At 39.5% G+C, this 20433-nt stretch overlaps 8 protein-coding genes across 8 annotated transcripts; 7 read left to right on the forward strand and 1 right to left on the reverse strand.

Annotated features, from left to right (window-relative positions):
• Nucleotides 1–523: 523 nt before the first annotated feature.
• LOC105228379 (trypsin alpha) lies at nucleotides 524–1585 on the reverse strand. The gene has a single exon (XM_011208195.4). The coding sequence runs from the start codon at nucleotides 1459–1461 to the stop codon at nucleotides 685–687; it is 777 nt and encodes a 258-aa protein (XP_011206497.2). The 5' UTR covers nucleotides 1462–1585; the 3' UTR covers nucleotides 524–684.
• Nucleotides 1586–3802: 2217 nt separating this feature from the next.
• Nucleotides 3803–4698, forward strand: LOC105228381 (trypsin). Its single transcript, XM_011208198.4, has one exon. It carries the CDS (start codon nucleotides 3841–3843, stop codon nucleotides 4606–4608), a length of 768 nt encoding a protein of 255 aa, XP_011206500.3. The 5' UTR covers nucleotides 3803–3840; the 3' UTR covers nucleotides 4609–4698.
• Nucleotides 4699–7037: 2339 nt separating this feature from the next.
• Nucleotides 7038–12091, forward strand: LOC105228380 (trypsin). The gene is made up of 2 exons (XM_049453755.1): nucleotides 7038–7934; nucleotides 12044–12091. Exon 1 carries the CDS (start codon nucleotides 7056–7058, stop codon nucleotides 7818–7820), a length of 765 nt encoding a protein of 254 aa, XP_049309712.1. The 5' UTR covers nucleotides 7038–7055; the 3' UTR covers nucleotides 7821–7934; nucleotides 12044–12091.
• On the forward strand, nucleotides 11128–12091 carry LOC125775300 (trypsin-like). Its single transcript, XM_011208196.4, has one exon. It carries the CDS (start codon nucleotides 11165–11167, stop codon nucleotides 11927–11929), a length of 765 nt encoding a protein of 254 aa, XP_011206498.2. The 5' UTR covers nucleotides 11128–11164; the 3' UTR covers nucleotides 11930–12091.
• Nucleotides 12092–14090: 1999 nt separating this feature from the next.
• Nucleotides 14091–14947, forward strand: LOC125777839 (trypsin-like). Its single transcript, XM_049453754.1, has one exon. The coding sequence runs from the start codon at nucleotides 14126–14128 to the stop codon at nucleotides 14888–14890; it is 765 nt and encodes a 254-aa protein (XP_049309711.1). The 5' UTR covers nucleotides 14091–14125; the 3' UTR covers nucleotides 14891–14947.
• A 1614-nt stretch (nucleotides 14948–16561) lies between these two features.
• On the forward strand, nucleotides 16562–17403 carry LOC125777840 (trypsin-like). Its single transcript, XM_049453756.1, has one exon. The coding sequence runs from the start codon at nucleotides 16591–16593 to the stop codon at nucleotides 17347–17349; it is 759 nt and encodes a 252-aa protein (XP_049309713.1). The 5' UTR covers nucleotides 16562–16590; the 3' UTR covers nucleotides 17350–17403.
• Nucleotides 17404–18034: 631 nt separating this feature from the next.
• On the forward strand, nucleotides 18035–18883 carry LOC105228382 (trypsin). Its single transcript, XM_011208200.4, has one exon. It carries the CDS (start codon nucleotides 18062–18064, stop codon nucleotides 18824–18826), a length of 765 nt encoding a protein of 254 aa, XP_011206502.1. The 5' UTR covers nucleotides 18035–18061; the 3' UTR covers nucleotides 18827–18883.
• A 13-nt stretch (nucleotides 18884–18896) lies between these two features.
• On the forward strand, nucleotides 18897–20067 carry LOC105228384 (trypsin). The gene has a single exon (XM_011208201.4). It carries the CDS (start codon nucleotides 19167–19169, stop codon nucleotides 19977–19979), a length of 813 nt encoding a protein of 270 aa, XP_011206503.2. The 5' UTR covers nucleotides 18897–19166; the 3' UTR covers nucleotides 19980–20067.
• The last annotated feature ends 366 nt before the right edge of the window (nucleotides 20068–20433 follow it).

Raw genomic sequence — 20433 nt, forward strand, 5'->3', positions numbered from 1 at the left:
ATAGAGGCAGTTAACAGCCAGCTTCCCGCGAGATTACATTGTGACTGTTAACTGACATCGCATCGCGGTGCCAGCGTCAGCTAAGCACTGGCTAGCTGTGGTGCCTGCTTTTCTTTTATAGAGCCAGCTGACAGCCAGCTTCCTGCGAGATTACATTATGATTGTTAACTCACATCACATCGCGGTGCGAGCGTCAGCTAAGCACTGGCTAGCTATGGTGCCTGCTTTTCTTTTATAGACATTATGATTGTTAACTCACATCACATCGCGGTGCGAGCGTCAGCTAAGCACTGGCTAGCTATGGTGCCTGCTTTTCTTTTATAGAGCCAGCTGACAGCCAGCTTCCTGCGAGATTACATTATGACTGTTAACTCACATCACATCGCGGTGCGAGCGTCAGCTAAGCATTGGCTAGCTATGGTGCCTGCTTTTCTTTTATGGAGCCAGCTAACAGCCAGCTTCCCTCGAGATTACTTTATGACTGGTGTATGGTAACACCACCGTGGTATGGATAAATAAAAAGTCGGTAACAATAATACATTTTTATTTGTGTACAAAATGCAAAACAACGCTTTGATTTTTAATATTGTACTAAATTAGGGATCGCTTCTATTGTAATTATTATGTTATTAAACTGTGAAGAATTACAAAACAGCTAAGACACAAATATCTACATCAGAGAACTTAAATAGTTACAGCAGTGTTTTCTATCCATACGCGCAGGGAAGCCACATCTGAGTATACACCCGGATAATTGGGGTAAGCGCAACCGTAACCCCACGATACAACTCCGACCAGCACGCCACCCGCAACCATTGGACCACCAGAATCTCCTTGACATGCATCTTTGCCCACAGTATAGGCACAGATCATAGTTTCTAAAACATTTTGACTACCATAGCCATAAATACTCGAGGCACACTTTTCCAAACTGACAACTTCCAAATTCACATACTGTAATTGCGTGGGTAACGTCTGTGAACCAGAAAGTTTAGTACCCCAACCGGACACAACCGCTACGACATCATCTGCTGGTGCTGTCTCAGCCAAAGCAATTGGTTTAATGGTCGAGCTAAACGTAAGTGGACTGGCTAAACGTATTAAAGCAATATCGTGGGCCATGCCATTTGAACCGTACAGTTCGTGGACCTTGAATGCGGCAATCTCAGAAAGTTTACCGCCAGAATTCCAGTAAGACGAACCGGCACGTACCCTCAGTGTAGTAAGTGATGGATTATCAGAAAGACAATGTGCAGCCGTCACAATGATATTTTCGCTGTAAACGGAGCCACCACATGAATGTGAGCCGGATCGCTGTAAAGATATTTGCCATGGGAAAGAGCTAATTGTGGTCGCAGCACCGCCGACAATACGTCCATCCAAAAGTGGTTGCAGCCCTGCAGGTTTGGGTGCGGCTAGCGCGCAGGCAAATACCGATAATACGATAGCGATCTTCAACATTTTGGAATGTGAGTGGTGAATATACGTAGATGGGCTTTGTAGCGCTCCACCTTTAACAACGTACGAAAGAGGACTGATTTTAGACGATCGCCCTGTCAAGCGATTTAGGATTGTGAAATGTAACCAAGAAATTATCAGCAAATTTGTATATGAAAGATTTATTGGAGCGATGGCAAATATACATACTAAAATATGTTATCACTCAACTCAACTACTTGATATCAATTAAATGTAGTAGTTGTAAATCTTATTTTGGCACTTTTTGAGGCTAGCGTTTCTTGTTAAGCTTCAGATAGTTTGGGTTTTCTGTTGGAAATCCACGTTATCAGAAAAAGCTGTTTCTACAATTTTGAATGTTTCGCGCGACTGATAATTGTAGCAGTTAGTCCCTGTTAAAGTCGGTTAGCGTGTTCTCATTGCGCAAAAAGTCGACCGAAAAGTTTCAAAGAATGAGAGATAGTATCGTTGTACATATAAAATCTCTTACACCCTACATATAATCTCACACAACCGCCATTGCCTAATACTCACTTTAAGGCACAGCTTACGAGAGCTTTTTGTAGCATTACCAAGAAAGCTTGATAACTACTATTTGTTTAATTTTTAATTATAAAAATGATAGCATTATCTTGACGGAAATGATTAGTTACAGTAGTCTTTTATCAGTAGAATTAATGCATATATTAAAACAAAAACAATAGCTATAAGTAATAATTTTTTTTTGTTTAATTTAAGAAATGTATACCTAATTTTATTGACGCGATTAAATTCTGTGTGAAACTCGGTAAATCTGCGACAGAGACGTTTGAAATGATCAAGCCGGTTTACCCAGATGTTGCTTTAGCAAGAAGTGGTGTGTTTCGGTGGCACCAGGTCTTTTTGGAGGGACGGGAAGAGGTCGCTGATTAGGATCGTGCTGGGAGACCTGCGACTTCTACAAACACTGACAATTGACTTGTATGCGCAAAGTTTTGAACTCAAACCCTCGACTAAGTATTCGTTTTATTGCTCTGATGTTAAATTTATCAAAATCTGTGGCTCATGACATTGTAGCGGAGCACTTGAACATATGCTCACTGCACCAGAAATTGCGCCGAGTGGAAGTGTGCTAAGAAAATTTGAACCTAACCAAGGCCGGCATTCTAACGCTTCCGCAGCCACCCTACAGCCCAGATGTGGCCCCCGGACTTGTTTTTGTTTCCTTGCTTGAAAAGACCGTTAAAAGGCAAGCATTTTGATACGACAGACGGGATCCAAGCAGCATACACCTCGGCTCTCAAGACTTTTCCGGAGAATGCCGTTCGTGACGCCTTCGATGTTTGGAAAACCCGCTGGCACGCTGCATCGACGCCTATTTTGAAAGTTTATATACATACAAGCAAATCGACTTTGAATTGGCCCAATAATCCATCAAAAGTAGAGTCTGGTGATGGTTTTACACTTATCCAGAAAGTCACAGTAGATCATACCTTGTGAATCCCAGAAAATGGTAAACTTTCTGCCGATAGAACAGGCTTCATGCCTTCGAGTGGATACACAGTTCGAAACGACGCAGAAGTGGTTTACGCTTAAATCCTGTCTAGTTAAATGTCTTGCGATAACAGCCATTGAGCGAAAGGTCTTCGGATTTAATTTTTTTAGCATGTAAGGAAAGAATATATGCCAATAAAATAAAATATAAATCTGTTTTTATTTATATGTAGCCTAACAATATGTTATAAAATCTTAAACCCGTTTTTTTAAACTTGAGTGATAAAATTCTGGAACACAATACTTATGTACCATGTGACAGATGCAGAAGCGTTGAGACTCTACTCTCAAACCCATTAACTGTTCATAATATAAGTACGAGTAAAATATATATACATATATACTTGTATATGTCTTATTGAATTATTTTTGATTAATACACATTTTATTTTAACTGACCACTCAAGTATGACTGACGTATAAATTTTGGGTTTTTCCAAATTGCCAGTGTTAAGTATTTATCACATTTTGAGGAGTGTCCATTGATTAAACAAATATATAATATATACATATATGTATGTATGTATGGTTATATTTCCGATAATTTACCACTCATGTAGTTAATTATTTTGCGGTCTATCTAATGATGGATCGATACTTTCTTAAAATTGATAAGAGATTTTGGAAATCACCATTTTAGAAGCATGTGCAGTTGTTCTTTTACTTGTACAGAATCGGGTTTTTCACACTCAAAGATCAATGACTATACATAAGTACACATAAGATAACTTTACGAATGTATCAATTTGTTGTCTAAATCTCTCGTTTTCATAGGACAATGGTCTTTAGTGGGCTATATAAATCAGATGTCGTGACAAGTCTTCGCACAGTTCAAAACATTTCGGCGACATGTTCCGTTTCATTACATTGTTTGCTCTAGTGAGCGCTGCCTTTGCCGGCACCGTACCCAGTAACGACTTTTATGGTCGTATCGTAAAAGGTGTGGATACATCCATCGAGGCTCATCCATACCAAGTGTCTTTGCAAAAACTGAATGGCTTCCACTTTTGCGGTGGCAGTATCATCGATGATACCACCATTGTAACAGCGGCTCATTGCTTGCAATCAATCACAGCTGATGAAATTCAGGTTCGTCTTGGCTCTACCTACTACAACAAGGATGGTCGTACTGTGCGCACTCGTGCTTTCAGAAATCATCCTGGCTACAATAGCAAAACTCACGTGAATGATGTTGCTGTAATAAAATTGTCTGATTCGGTCGCTGAAACCTCACGCATCCGTTATATTCGTTTGGCCGAACGTACGCCAGCTACTGGTACTCGTGCTGTTGTCACTGGTTGGGGTGTTAAGTGCTCACTGTGGTGCACCAAGTCTCCGGAAATTTTGCAAGAAGTTGAGGTCGGTATTGTTGACAGGAACGCTTGTGCATCCAAGGAATACAAATACGGCTCTGAAATCGGTGATACCATGGTCTGTGCATACGATCTCGGCAAAGACGCATGCCAAGGCGATTCCGGCGGCCCATTGGTTGCTGATAATGAATTGGTCGGTGTTGTGTCTTGGGGCAGAGGTTGCGGTTCAGATGGTTACCCAGGTGTCTACAGTGATGTTGCCGATGAACGTTCTTGGATCGAGGAAACTGCTCGCTCTCTGTAAGGAGTTTCTAGTTTTTTTTAAAGAAAAGTCAAAAGCAATACATATTTTTACTTTTTACCTAATGAATAAATGAATGATATTGAGTTTATATATGTATTTGTTTTATGCAGTTATTCGGTTCTTCTTCTTTACTGGCGTAGACACCGCTTATGCGATTATAGGCGAGTTAGCAACAGCTTGCCAGTCGTTTCTTCTTTCCGCAAGGATGACACCAATTAGAGATTCCAAGCAAAGCCAGGTCCTTGTCCACTTAGTCTTTCCAACGGAGTGGAGGTCTTCCTCTTCCTCTGCTTCCTCCGGCGGGTACTGCGTTGAGTACTTACAGAGCTGAAGTGTTTTCGTTCATTCGGACGACATGACCCAGTCAGCGCAGCCGCTGTCTCTTAATTCACTGAACTACATATGTCAATGTCTCGAACAGCTCATCGTTCCATCGAATGCGATATTCGCCATTGCCAATGCACAAAAGTCCATAAATCTTCCGCAGAACCTTTTCGCGAAAACTCGTAACGCCGACTCATCAGATGTTGTCATCGTCCATGCCTCTGCACCATATAGTAGGACGGGTGACTTATAGAGTTTCGTCTTTGTTCGTCGGAAGAGACTTTACTTCTCAGTTGCCTAGGCAGTTCAAAGTAGCACCCGTTGGTAAGAGTTATCTTGCGTTGGATTTCGAAGCTGACATTGATGTTGCTGTTAATGCTGGTTCCAAGATAGGCGACATTATCTACAACTTCGAAGTTATGACTACCAACAATGACGTGGGAGCCTAGTCGCGAGTGAGACGACTGTTTGTTTGATGACAGGAGATATTTCGTCTTACCCTCGTGGCAATTATTCGGTTAGTGTTCATAAAAAATCAGAAAGAAAATGCGGTGTCTCGCGGGTCATATTAGAATCGCTGAAAATTGCAAAGCTATAGAGCTTGCAAGGAAGACCATTCTATAGAAAGTTTTCACCGAGCTAAAAGTGAATGTGAGTTTTGTTTTTTCTGACGGATAGTTGTGACTCAAGTAAACTCATAGTACGTTTCCGCAGTCACGAGGTCTGCCTGACACGCAATGAATCGCAAAAAAATCCATCCCTCTTTGTCAATGGATTTTCTTGTTCTTGAAGTTGCGTTTATTTGATTTGGTTACAAAAAGAAATGTGTAGCGAGCATCTATTTTAGGGTGCTTGAGTTTCTTTAATTTTTTTATATTCTGTCAAAAAGGGGATATTTTGCTCTACAAGAATATAAAAATGTTTGGTAATCATGATTATATATTTTATATCTTTTTAATTATAAAACTCTTTCCGGGCGCACTTATCGTCCAACGATTCACTTACGTAGCTGAGTGCGCATTATTTTACAACTTATCTATCAATTCACTGATAAAGAGCACAGGCTGTCAGGTGCGCTAATTGCCTTCACAAGAACTCGAAAGATTGCCCTCCGGTAGCTGTGGTATCGCGACTGTTTATTATTATGACCTATAGATAAAGTTAGTCAAATTCAAGTGGTTTCAACTACTACACCCAAACCGTCTGTACCGTACATGTCCTGCTTCATAACATAAGAAAGTCTGATACGAGATGCCGCTCAATGTTTTTGAATACTACATCTAAAAAGGAGAAGGACGGAAGTGGAGGTAACACATTTAGCGGCACTGTTAGAGTTTAGAGTATTGCTGTGTAGATGAAAAAATATTACATATTATATCTTAGGAGGATAACCTTAAGAGAGAAAACTTTACAAAACAAACTTCAATCCATATGTTTAATTAAATTGTGAGGGTAATCTGTATAACTCGTATTCAAAGTTCCATAGTATAGGAATAAAAATCCGGAGTGCTGCTAGACATTCGTATTTACAGAATATTTCAGATGATGTTATAAATATTTAATCCTAAAAATGTCTTAAAGATCTATGAGTAACTAAATTAATCAATTTCTAAATAAGACAAGGCTTTCTCCAACAAATAAAAATATCACGTCCATGGCGACATCTTCATGAAATACCAATCTGGTAAGTCACATAGGCCAACATCATAAGATGGCATCATTTGTCTATTTTTTTAAATCGGTAATCGCCTTACATTTCGTTAAAAGTAGTATTTGTAATCTAATATAACCGCTGTGATTTTATATGAACTCACAAGAAGGTCATAAAATATATAATCAATATCATATCGCCTGCACCATCAATAAATCATTTGCTTTTAAAAGGTTTCAAGTTAAGTACAATTTTAAACGCAAATTCCCTTATGAAATAGGGTTATTTTGGTGGTTTTACCAAATTGAACTATATACCTACCGTTATTCCTATTTCATAATTTACAACTTGAGGAAGTATTAATACAGAAATTACCAATGACTCTGCTTATCCATGGGAGTTAACGGATTCAATTATGACTATAAAAGCTTTAGCAAGATCTTTCAGAAACACAGTCAACGAATTAACAGACATGTTTCGCTTCGTACCAATTTTTCTGCTCTTCAACGTCGCCTTTGGCGAAATCCTAATAAACGATTTCAATGGGCGCATTGTCAGTGGCGAGGAAACCACCATTGATTTGCATCCCTACCAGATCTCATTGCAAAGCAAGAGTGGACATTTTTGCGGTGGCAGCATTATCAATGAGGACACTGTTGTGACTGCAGCACATTGTTTGCAAACTACTACGGCCGATCAGTTGCAAGTTCGCTTGGGCTCAACCAGTCACAATAGTGGTGGTAAATTGGTGAATGTTCGTGCTTTTTACGCACATCCTGGTTACAACAAGACACAACGACAAAACGATGTTGCCATTGTGAAATTGGCCGAACCCGTAGCTCAGTCGGCAAGCATACGTTATATTGAATTGGCTGAAGAAACTCCGGCATCTGGTACGCCCGCGGTTGTTAGTGGTTGGGGTGTCAAATGCTACTTCTGGTGCATTTCACTACCCACTTCATTGCTCAAGGTCGACGTCAACATTGTATCTCGGGCAGACTGTGGCTCTACCGATTACAAGTATGGCTCCTCCAAAATTTTACCAACAATGGTATGCGCTTATGAAGCCAAGAGTGATGCTTGTCAGGGTGATTCTGGTGGTCCATTGGCAGCAGAAGGCAAACTGGTCGGTGTTGTATCCTGGGGTAATGGTTGCGCTAAGGAAGGCTATCCAGGCGTTTATGCTGATGTGGCTGAACTACGTTCTTGGATTTTGGAAATTGCTGCCAGTTTATAAATTGTGCGAGATTTGTGCGTACTAAGGAGTGAAATGTGAAATTCGCCTCTACTTTAGTCGTTCCTTAATCGCTTTGTCACTTTATTTCATTGTTAAAAGTAAAAATTGTTTCAGGTTTTGTTTACAGATTGCAAAATAAAATATAAAGATTCAAAAAACCCAACGTTTTCATTAATATTTTCATAAAAAACAATTTCTATAACCGGACAGCAGTTAAGCTGAAGGTACTTTTCCTAGACCTATTTAATAAGTCGTTAGTTTATTTTCATATTTTGGCCATATCTATTTAGTTATATTGCTTTTTGTTGTACTTTTCCATCTGTTATTTGCTAATTGTTGAAATTTTATATTCAGCTCTCTCCTGCCCGATCCTAGCGGGCTTAGTATTAAGTCTGCCTTGGATTCATTTTTCTAGTGAGCTCAGTGCCTTCTTGCAGTTAGGGTTATGCTGGAATTTGTCATGGGCGACGACAAGGCCAGGAGAACCGCCTGTTACTTTTTGTATAATTTCGTAGTTATTCAATAGAGCTTTGCAAGTCTTCTCTATGCCCAGTACTTCCGCTTGGAAGTTGCTAGCCGAGTTCGGTAGACGGATAGAGAGAGAAAATGCAGATCATCGGAATATACTTTCGTGCCTACTTCATAGCCCATTTTGGATCCGTCGATATACTGAGTAGACTGAGATAGTATCTTCCTGCCCTATTCTGTCCCTTCTCCATTCTCGTCTAGAGGGTAATCTCACCTGAAAGTAACTGCTGAAATCCAACTTTGGGAATATGTAGTCTGATTTATTGACGTTTACTCCGAGTTGATTTAGGATATCACTATGTCCATAGTTCTTCTGATTCCAATTACCTAATTCTTTTATGCTTTTTGCAGACTATTTTGTGAATATAGTTGTCTGTAGGTAGTTGATGCAGGATCACATTAAGCGCATCAGTCGGACATTACTTGACTGCACTACTAATATCTGCACATGCTCTTTGTTTTCCATTTAATTTTCTGATGTTGTATTGTTTCTTTAGCGTTGTCCAGCCGTGTATATCCGCCTGATTATACTAGGTTTAGGGTCCAAATTCCTGCTGACCATTCTCTTGCAAGTGTAGTATGCCATATATGCTATTGTTCGTAGCCCATAGGTTTAAACTGTGTAGTGCTCTTTCCATAATCTAACTGACTGTTGAAGGAAACATGCCTTATATCAACAATACTATATCGTCTGCATATGCTACTGCTTTACCATTTATTTGGACTAGTATTTCGTTCAGCATTACAAACCATAGAAGTGGGAAGAGAACCTCTCCTTGAGGAGTCCCTCTACACACATAACTTGTTTGTGTTCCAGCGAAAGGTCTATCAATTTTTATCAATATATTTTCTTCTTCTTGAAGTTGCTTTGATTTGATTATAAAAAGAAATGAGTAGCGAGCATCTATTTTACGGTACTTGAGCTTCTTTAATTTTGTATATTTTGTCAAAAAGGGAATTGAAAATGTTTGGTTATCACGATTATATATTTTATATTTTTAAATTATAAAATTATTCTCGGGTGCATTTATCGTCCAACGTCCCATGTTTGTAGCTTTGTGTGCATTATTTTACAACTTATCTATCAATTGACTGATAAAGAACACATGCTGCTTCAGATGCGCCAGGTGTCTTTACAACAACTCGAAAGATTGCCTTTCCGGTAGCTGTGATTATTTTGACCTATCGTTTGATTGAAGTGGCTACAACTACTACATCTGAACAGTCTGTACCGTACATGTCCTGATTCATAACACTTGACCATCTGGTACGAGATGCCGTCAATCTGTTAGAATAAAGAGGAGAAGTACGGAAGTGGAGGTAACACATTTTGTGGCACTGATGGAGTTTCGAGTATTGCTGTTAGATGGAAAAATTCTGTTTATCATAAGAGGGTTGCAATTAATTTAAGGGAGAACGCTTTATAAAAGCAAGATTCAATCCAGATCTATCATTAAGTCGTAGGGGTAATCTGCATATTTCGCAATCGAAATTCGATAGGTATGTAAATTAGGAATGCTGCTAGACATTTGTATTTATAGATTAAGATTATACCCAACAAAAGAAATGAATTTACTTTCTTACTGTCAATGAAATTTACATATTCAGTACACTTAATTTAATATAACAACTCCTACAGCGGCTCTTCAACTGGCACTAAACCTACCACCTATAGACCTCTTCGCCGAAAACTGCACAGCAAATTCGGCGGGACGGCTATTGGTTGCAGGAGAATTTGCATATAGAACCTTCGGTGGTTGGGCAAACATGGCTCCACTTTTTAACTGGAAAAGAAGGTACAAAGTAAACATAGAAAAAGATGGCTGGCGTAAAGGTATGTTAGCTACGCGCAAGACTCTAAATATCTATATAGATGGATGATGGTGTTAGTAGGGGAATATACTGTCCAGAGTTAGGCATAAGACAACCTTTTAAGTTGCCGGACCACTGCAGTATATTTCAAGCTGAGGTCTTTGTTATTTATACATCTGCAGGCAATTCCAGAATCAACATCTATGTAGACAGCCAAGCAGCAATCAAGGCTCTTATCAAATACCGCCCAGAAGTGTCTTGGATAGCAAGGTAGTAGTGGAAAATGTTGCTAGAAGGAAGCAATTTAACTTCTACTATGTGCCAAGACACAAAGGCATCGAGGCAATGAAATAGTGGACGAGATTGTCAAAAATAGTGTTAGACTAACATCCGAAAACGTGACCAACATTGGGAAACCCATGCATTGTCTACACGACGACCTCGACAAATGCGTGGTAAAGAAAATCAAAACCCGATGGAACGAGTTACCAGGGTGCAAAATTGCAAAAGTCATGTGCAAAACGCTAACTGATCGAGAGGACTGCAGGAAATGCCTAGATCAGGGCTGATGACTATTCCTCTAGGACTTAACAAGTGAACTCCATCTGGTATCGCGAAGGATCAATCTGGTCTATGCGTGGCTTATTGGCCTACCAAATTAACCTAATCTAATCTATTATAACTACTGTGATTTTATATGAACTCACAAGAAGTTCATAAAATATATAATCAATATCATAGCACCATCAATAAATCATAAGGTTTCAATGGTTTTAAGTTAAGTATAATATTAAACGTAATTTCCCTTATGAAATATGGTTATTTTGAGGGTTTTACCAAATTGACCTATTACGGATATTCTCATTTCATAATTTACAACTTGGCGAAGTATTAACACAGAAATTACCAATGACGTTGCTTATCCATGGGAGTTAGCGGGTTCAGTTATGACTATAAAAGCTTTAGCAAAATCTTTCAGAAACACAGTCAACGAATTAACAGACATGTTTCGCTTCGTAGCAATTTTTCTGCTCTTCAACGTCGCCTTTGGCGAAATCCTAATAAACGATTTCAATGGGCGCATTGTCAGTGGCGAGGAAACCACTATTGATTTGCATCCCTACCAGATCTCATTGCAAAGTAAGAGTGGACATTTTTGCGGTGGCAGCATTATCAATGAGGACACTGTTGTGACTGCAGCACATTGTTTGCAAACTACTACGGCCGATCAGTTGCAAGTTCGCTTGGGCTCAACCAGTCACAATAGTGGTGGTAAATTGGTGAATGTTCGTGCTTTTTACGCACATCCTGGTTACAACAAGACACAACGACAAAACGATGTTGCCATTGTGAAATTGGCCGAACCCGTAGCTCAGTCGGCAAGCATACGTTATATTGAATTGGCTGAAGAAACTCCGGCATCTGGTACGCCCGCGGTTGTTAGTGGTTGGGGAGTTAAATGCTACTTCTGGTGCATTTCACTACCCACTTCATTGCTCAAGGTCGACGTCAACATTGTATCTCGGGCAGACTGTGGCTCTACCGATTACAAGTATGGCTCCTCCAAAATTTTACCAACTATGGTATGCGCTTATGAAGCCAAAAGTGATGCTTGTCAGGGTGATTCTGGTGGTCCATTGGCAGCAGAAGGCAAACTGGTCGGTGTTGTATCCTGGGGTAATGGTTGCGCTAAGGAAGGCTATCCAGGGGTTTATGCTGATGTGGCTGAGCTACGTTCTTGGATTTTGGAAATTGCTGCCAATTTATAAATTGTTCAAGATTTGTGCGTACTAAGGAGTGAAATGTGAAATTCGCCTCTACTTTAGTCGTTCTTTAATCAGTTTGTCACTTTATTGCATTGTTAAAAGTAAAAATTGTTTCAGGTTTTGTTCACAGCTTCCAAAATAAAATATAAAGCATCAATAAATATACTGAGTAGGCTTGATATAACCTTATATGCGATGTTGAGTAGGCTTATCCCAGGGTAGTTGGCGCAGATTGTGGAGTTTCCTTTTTGTGGATTGGGCAGAGTACACTTAAATTTCAATCGTCGGGCATGCTTTTGTCCAAATTCTACAAAAAAGCTGATGCGTGGTCCTTATCAGTTCTTCATCGCCGTATTTGAATAGCTCGGCCGGCAATCCATCGGCCTCGATTTGTTGTTCTTCAGACGGGTAAGTGCTATTCGAACTTCTTCATGAAGGTTCCCATTATGGACAATTCTTATAATCGAACACTTCCAATTACCGAACAAGTTTGATGAACACAACGTTTTCAATAATATTTCCATAAAAATCTGAATTTTACAACCGGATATGAATACGTTCCAATGACCAGACGTTGACATTACTTTGGTAATATTATGAATGATAAACGGAGAATATTTCTTAAAATGGGATAATTGTGATTCATTCACTCCTGCCTGACATTGGCTCACATTTATTCGTTCAGTAGAAATATAGTTCTGAGTAACATCTTCTAATTCTATGAATATATTTCAAACATATGCTTTTGCGGGGCCCCCATATGTGAACATTTCTCAGTTCCGGTTATGAGGAGTTTCACTGCATACAATAATATACCATACGCTTTAGCAAACTATCTCTAGTTCTAAGTTCTATACTTGCTCATGCGAATTGAAGTACTTCTATTTAATGCAATAGAAACTCCCCTTGTGACGTATTCAAGAACTTAGTCAGTAGTCTAATAACTCTGGCAGTCTAGTTATACTTTATACCTGTTGCCATTTAGCTAATATCTGTGAAATAAATACCAAATACTTCTGTTCGGCGGGAATATGTGCTTGGCTGGCTTGTTTAGTTTTTTAGTGCGTGGTTATATGAGTAGTAAGTACCAAATATTGTATTCGTTTCATATTTTCGTTGATCTCACCTAGCTTACTGCTCTTATCATAACTTGCTTTTTGAACACTAACTGCTAATACACTTATCTACGGCACAACAATAAGAGAGCAACATAATTATGAAAATATAAATAAGTAGCACTTCTATAATCAATAAAATTCAATCAGGTGAAGTATAATTTTGGCTGCTAAAAGAAATTTCCATCTAGATTGTAAATAAATCGATAAAAGTCGTTTGTAAATCATAAGTACAAAAAAAGCTTTCCACGTAGAAAGGTAAAGGTCTTAGATGTTTGGGGGTTATAGGTGTTTGTCTTGGGTAAATCATATAATCGTGAATGCCAACTCTCTGGCTCTGGGATATTGAACGCGCTGTTGAAAGTAGAATAAGTAAGAACATATTTCAGGTTTGTAAAGGCAAATTAAGAGATGGGCTTAGCTTCAGTGCTTCAGTAGTATATTATATGCAGTCATTGAAACAATATTTAATTCTGACAGTTTGGAAAGGATTCTTGTGGCTCGGCGAAATGTGTAATTTGATTTTTATGAATGCAGACACCACAGGATTTTGCAGTTGAAAAACGCTTTCATATATACACAAAGAACCTATTTCTTGGGACCATTTTGAATATAATTAGGACTAATCGATCAATAAACTTTTTAAGAAAAGCGTATTCTTTTTTTTAAAGCAAACTATCGAATTTCTTATTGAATTATAAAAATACATACACACATATGTATGTTTTTATTACATAACATACTCACTCGTAATATTTAAATACCAATTGACAGTTGCGTCATTCAACAATCTTTTTCCAGACAGTTAAGTTCAAATTATCTTTTGTCATAATTCAAAATTGTATACATTCCTCTTGTATTGGAAATACCAAATATCTTTAAAAAGCGAATTCATCACATAGCTGATAATGTTATCGAACGATGAGAATTAAAATGTCAAAACTCAGCAAAACAAAAGCTTCGATCTAAGTACACTACACTTACTCTAAAAATGTTTATATAGTACGTACTGTACTGTGTTGGCTCATTTTACACTATATAAGGCGTTTGCCAATTCTTCACCGACATCAGTCAAGTTTTGAAAATGTTTCGTCTAGTAGCCTTATTCGCACTCGTTGGCCTGGCCTGTGGTGCCGCTATGCCCGATGACTTAGATGGGCGCATTGTTAATGGTGTAGACACCACCATTGCTCAGCACCCTTATCAGGTGTCGTTGCAAACTGCTAGCGGTTCACACTTCTGCGGTGGTAGCATTATCAATGAGAATACCATCGTCACCGCCGCTCATTGCTTGCAATCCTACTCCGCTAGTCAAATACGCGTTCGTTTGGGCTCAACCAATTACAAGACCGGCGGTGAATTGGTTGCTGTAAGCTCATTCACCTACCATCCAGGATACAACAGCAAAACTATGGTCAATGATGTCGGTATCGTGCGTTTGGCTACACCAGTGGCTGAATCGGCAAACATTCGTTACATTAAATTGGCGCAGACCACACCAGCAACCGGAACCGCAGCTGTGGTCACTGGTTGGGGCACTAAATGCTACCTGACCTGCTTGAGTTTGCCAACAACATTGCAAGAGGTCTCCGTGGATATTGTGGATCAACTTGATTGCGCCTCTAGCCAGTACAAATATGGTACATCAATTCTGGACACCATGGTCTGCGCTTATGCTTTGAACAAGGATGCTTGCCAAGGTGATTCCGGTGGTCCACTGGTTGCTAACAGTGAATTGGTCGGTGTGGTATCTTGGGGTAATGGCTGTGCCAAATCTGGTTATCCTGGTGTATATTCAGATGTGGCTTCACTCTACTCATGGATTGTGGCAGCTACTGCTTCAATTTAAATATTTTCAATAAAATAACATGAAATAAAGAGAACTACTATCATAAAATTTATAAAAGTTTTGTTCATTTATTCCTATGATTTATGGTAATATGGGCGAAGTTGCTTGAGAGAGTGACAGTGAGCCTTTTCATTCTTGAGTCGAGGCTTAGAAGGAAGATTGGAGCAAGAGTTTTTTGAAAGATACTTTCCGTCAAGTATAGTTTTATGCCACGGATCATTGTGGTGCTTTTCAAGCAGAGATGCCTGTCATTAAGGTAGCAGTAGTGGTATTGCTCTGAAGTGCAGCCTCTAGGATATCATTCACTCCGACAGCACTGTAGCTTTACAGACGCGCACTATGCGCTCAAAGTTAGTCAAGAAGTTTCTATACACACTATTGATAGCATAACGCTACTGCATTATCAGCATCAGTTGGAATCGTGGTCATAGTGGAATCACTGGAAATTTTATAGTCGATGTGCTTGCAAAAAAGTCACTTTTGTTCCAATTATATCAGATTGGGAACGAGTTATTATAATTCACGCGAGCTTAACAGGCGCTGGTCAAGAACTAGCTCTTGTCCGCCTGCGAGATCATTCGATTCTAGAGTAGAATTCAGGAGATCCATTAAACTTCTTGTCCTTAGCAAAATCATCTTGACGCAATCGTTGGATACTGGATATTTCTCCATAGGCGTTCAAGTGTAAAATTGAATCTCCTGTTGGACGATTTTTGACAAAGTTATCTAGCGGAAAGGGAGGTGAACACATCCAGGAACTTTCTTTTTAATTGTCCATCCTTTGTAAGACTGAAGTTGAAACATTCCGACAGCCGTATACTAGCGAAATAGTCGGAACTGATATTAGGCATCTCAACGTATTTGTGGCACGATAAAATTTCTAAATTTTAGGGGCCTTCTTGATCAATACTTTGCAGTATTTAGGTACCACAATGGACCGGCGTGACAACTGTCCAAGGGGAATCAGGTTTGGATCGACATTTTAAACCGAATTGAAGCTGCAAAAAATAAAATAAATTACTATATAAATGAGTTCTTAAATAGATCAATGACGTTTGTAAATCATAATTACAAAATAAGTTTTTCTTATTTCTAGGGAAAGGTTCTGCAGAAGATTCAAAGTCCTTTTCGCATTGGTAACGGCAAATATCGCATTCGGTAGAACGACGACATTGACATAGTTCAACGAATTAACAGACAGCGGCTCTGTCTGAATGGATAAAAACACACCAGCTATAAAAGTATTCGACGCAGTACCCTCCGTGGGAGGAAGTCCTTCACTTCGTTGGAAAGAAAGAATGACTGGGGTGCTGTTGTAAATTCGGCAACAGCCGCGAAAGCCGTGTCTACGCCAATAAACAAAAATAATAATTAGAACAGAATTAATACGACATTGAAACAGTTTCAAACAACTTTATAAACAAATGCTAGTTTATTGTACTAAACTAACCGGTTTCTTATGTATATACTAAATTATAAAAATCTCTATTTATACTTAGTGTCTATAAAGCATAAATTCTTCATGTCTCTGATAAAATCAGCGTTTTGACAATGCTATCGAACGCCTAAAATTAAAATGTCAAAAGTCCGTAAGTCTGCGCTTACTTCAAAGATAGCGCTGCATACCGTACTGACATGGCTCATTTTAGACTATATAAGGCGTTTGCCAATTCTTCACCGACATCAGTCAAGTTTTGAAAATGTTTCGTCTAGTAGCCTTATTCGCACTCGTTAGCCTGGCCTGTGGTGCCGCTATGCCCGATGACTTAGATGGGCGCATTGTTAATGGTGTAGACACAACCATTGCTCAACACCCTTATCAGGTGTCGTTGCAAACTGCTAGCGGTTCACACTTCTGCGGTGGTAGCATTATCAATGAGAATACCATCGTCACCGCCGCTCATTGCTTGCAATCGTACTCCGCTAGTCAAATACGCGTTCGTTTGGGCTCAACCAATTACAAGACCGGCGGTGAATTGGTTGCCGTAAGCTCATTCACCTACCATCCAGGATACAACAGCAAAACTATGGTCAATGATGTCGGTATTGTGCGTTTGGCTACACCAGTGGCAGAATCGGCGAACATTCGTTACATTAAATTGGCACAGACCACACCAGCAACCGGAACCCCAGCTGTGGTCACTGGTTGGGGCACTAAATGCTACCTTACCTGCTTGAGTTTGCCGACAACATTGCAAGAGGTCTCCGTGGATATTGTGGATCAACTTGATTGCGCCTCTAGCCAGTACAAATATGGTACATCAATTCTGGACACCATGGTCTGTGCTTATGCTTTGAACAAGGATGCTTGCCAAGGTGATTCCGGTGGTCCACTGGTTGCTAACAATGAATTGGTCGGTGTGGTGTCTTGGGGTAATGGTTGCGCCAAATCTGGTTACCCTGGTGTCTATTCTGATGTGGCTTCACTCTACTCATGGATTGTGGCAGCTACTGCTTAACTTTAAATATTGTAAATGAAATAACAAGAAATAAAAAAGAACTACCGTCATAAAGTTTGCGTAAGTTTTGTTTATGCTTGCTCACGATTTAGGGTGATATTATGGTAGGGCTATCTGCAGTTTTCGAGTATACTCGTATTTAAAGCTTTATTCACACATACACATGTACAGCGTTTTTAATCAATTTCCAAACTGATTAAATTGTTTATATTGTTTGCCTTAGGATTCCATAAAGCTTCATTGAGAGTACGAGGGTTCTTTTGACCGTCTGTATCATTTGTGTATTTCTGTATATTTTCTGACTTGTTTTGTATGAAATAGCTTGTTAGTTTCGAAAATATTTGTATATGTTCGAATCAATTCACATATATTAAGAATATTCAATAGAATTATTTTGGATGCATTTATGTTTCTTTACATTTCGACAACATTTATATGGGACTATTTTGCTGATTTGCTTACCTTACTGGGACAACATTATGCTAATCAAAGTGCTGTTTTGTATATAGTATGAAAATACCTTATTGCATGTTATTTGATTTCTGGCCTGTATTAACTCCGTTTATTTACAACTTCTATCCATCACACGAACGCACTGATAAAACAGAAATTTTTAGACTTTACAATGTAGCACATTATCTATTGTGCCATCAAAATCCGACACTATAAATATTGATCCTCACAAGTAACCTGAGTTTAGTAAAGCAAAACCATGTTACGCCTTACAATTCTTTGTGCATTCCTCAGCACTGCATTCGGTGCGTACATGTCAACCGAACTAGCTGGACGTATTGTTGGTGGAGTTGCCACTACCATCGAAGAGCATCCTTACCAAGTTTCACTCTCTACGAAGTTGGGCGGCCATTTTTGTGGCGGGAGCTTGATAGCGGCTGATATTGTCGTCACTGCCGCACATTGCTTGCAGAGCTTCAAAGCCACCAGTATACGTATACGCGCCGGTTCGACCAACAATAAACGTGGTGGTCAAGTTATAAATGTTGCGGCTGCTAAATATCATCCAGCTTATAATCCCAGTACAATTGAAAATGATGTGGGCATATTGAAACTAGCGACGCCAATACAGGAATCCGAGAGTGTTGGTTTTATAGAGTTGGCTGAGACGACACCGCCTACCGGCACGCCAGCTGTGGTGACGGGTTGGGGTACAAAGTGTTATAGCTGGTGCTTGATACCGCCCACCACTTTGCAGGCCGTCGAGCTGGATATTGTGCAGCGTGAAGATTGCGCTTCCAGCGCCTACAAGTATGGTGACCTGATAAAGGAGAGTATGGTGTGTGCCTATGCATTGAAGAAGGACTCTTGCCAGGGCGATTCTGGTGGTCCCTTAGTGGCGGATGGTAAACTTGTTGGTATCGTATCCTGGGGTTATGCGTGCGCCAAAAAAGGTTATCCGGGTGTTTATAGCGACGTTGCTACACTTCGTAGTTGGATTTTGAGTGCAATTAATGAAATTTGAGAACATTTTAAGGAAGAGGTGAAGCATTAAGCGGAATAAAACCGATTTTCAATAACATCTGGTGTTGATTTTATTGATTGAATGATTTTATTGTTGATGTTTGTATTTTTTTGCCATATATTTGATATCAGTGCTACTGGGAGTAACTGTTCATATATTTCTTTGAGCAGATTTTATTATAATTTATGGTTACATAAGTAGACTGTGATTAACGTCATAGATTTGTTTATAAATGTATTCGAGTGATTAGTGTTTTCGGTAATTTTTTCTTTCTCTCAATCGCAACACAATTATTCGTTATAAAAATGTTTCATATACTCCTAGTCAAACAGTTTACTTGATGGCCTTCTTCGTCATGCAACGGTTTTTAGTGTTTGGGGCTCTACTTAGCACGGGCTTGTGTTCTTTAATTTCTGATAAATTCAGTGGACGTATTGTCGGTGGTGTGGACACCACTATTGAGCAACATCCATACCAGATTTCCTTATGGCTGGTTGAAGAACAAGTGCACTTCTGCGGTGGCAGTCTTATCAGTGAGAACTTTGTGCTCTCAGCCACTCACTGTCTACTAGGCTTTGAACCATTCGATTTGCGTGTACGCTTAGGTTCGACTAACTCTACTAATGGCGGTCTCTTAGTCGAAGTAGCCGCTATAAAGACACACTCGGGTTTTAGCGTTATAACCGCAATGAATGATATTGGTTTGCTGAAGTTGGCAAAACCTGTGGCACAAACGAATAGCATTCGCTATATCGAACTCGCCGATGCGGTACCAGCAACCGGCACACCTGCTGTAGTCTCTGGTTGGGGTATCAAGTGTAGCTTGTGCTTTAGAACGCCAGTTATTTTACAAGCTGTAGATGTGAATATTGTACAACGTGAAGATTGCGCCTCCAGTACTTATAAATATGGCGATCAAATCCGTGAATCTATGGTTTGTGCTTATGCATTGAAGAAGGATGCCTGCAGTGGTGATTCGGGTGGTCCGTTGGTGGCTGAAGGCAAATTGGTTGGTGTTGTTTCGTGGTCGGAAGGCTGTGCCAAAAAGGATTATCCTGGTGTTTATGCCAGTGTACCAGAATTACGTCAGTGGATATCTAGCGCTATAACGGAGTTATCGAGTGAAGAGGCATTGAGAGTGTCTTATTTATGAAATTCTAATTTTCTTAAAAATTCAGTAAATATTGTTGAAATGTGGTAATGCATTCCCACAATTAATTTGTGTTATGAGAGATCAAAAATCGCCTATTATTTTAAGGAAATGTTTTTAGGATTGTTTATCTTTTCGCATTGAGAAGGTTCAGTGTGTGTAGGTGCAATTACTGGTAAGGCCTCCAAAGCCGGTTAAGTCGAAGAGGAGCACTGAAACCAAAACCAATTCACATATAAACTAGGAACTCGGGGTTATTGCTAATAATTTTTTAGGGTTTAAATGAAATGCGCCACCCTATTCATGCTCTCTATATGTATATGTATAGCTTTATCTCCACCTTCAAGTCATTTTATTGCTTGATAAATGTGTACACGGTACGAGTATACTACTGTTTATTAATTTATTTTGGACTTAAATTTATTGCGTTAATTGAACGAAGGGTAATCAACTGCAT

Source organism: Bactrocera dorsalis, chromosome 3 (assembly GCF_023373825.1).
Source record: "Bactrocera dorsalis isolate Fly_Bdor chromosome 3, ASM2337382v1, whole genome shotgun sequence".
Lineage (NCBI taxonomy): Eukaryota > Metazoa > Arthropoda > Insecta > Diptera > Tephritidae > Bactrocera > Bactrocera dorsalis.

Bases quoted from the DNA above. Each gene is read 5' to 3' on its own strand.
- LOC125775300 (XM_011208196.4), top strand. From the start codon at position 11,165: ATGTTTCGCTTCGTAGCAATTTTTCTGCTCTTCAACGTCGCCTTTGGC.
- LOC105228382 (XM_011208200.4), top strand. From the start codon at position 18,062: ATGTTACGCCTTACAATTCTTTGTGCATTCCTCAGCACTGCATTCGGT.
- LOC105228380 (XM_049453755.1), top strand. From the start codon at position 7,056: ATGTTTCGCTTCGTACCAATTTTTCTGCTCTTCAACGTCGCCTTTGGC.
- LOC105228379 (XM_011208195.4), bottom strand. From the start codon at position 1,461: ATGTTGAAGATCGCTATCGTATTATCGGTATTTGCCTGCGCGCTAGCC.
- LOC125777840 (XM_049453756.1), top strand. From the start codon at position 16,591: ATGTTTCGTCTAGTAGCCTTATTCGCACTCGTTAGCCTGGCCTGTGGT.
- LOC125777839 (XM_049453754.1), top strand. From the start codon at position 14,126: ATGTTTCGTCTAGTAGCCTTATTCGCACTCGTTGGCCTGGCCTGTGGT.
- LOC105228381 (XM_011208198.4), top strand. From the start codon at position 3,841: ATGTTCCGTTTCATTACATTGTTTGCTCTAGTGAGCGCTGCCTTTGCC.
- LOC105228384 (XM_011208201.4), top strand. From the start codon at position 19,167: ATGGCCTTCTTCGTCATGCAACGGTTTTTAGTGTTTGGGGCTCTACTT.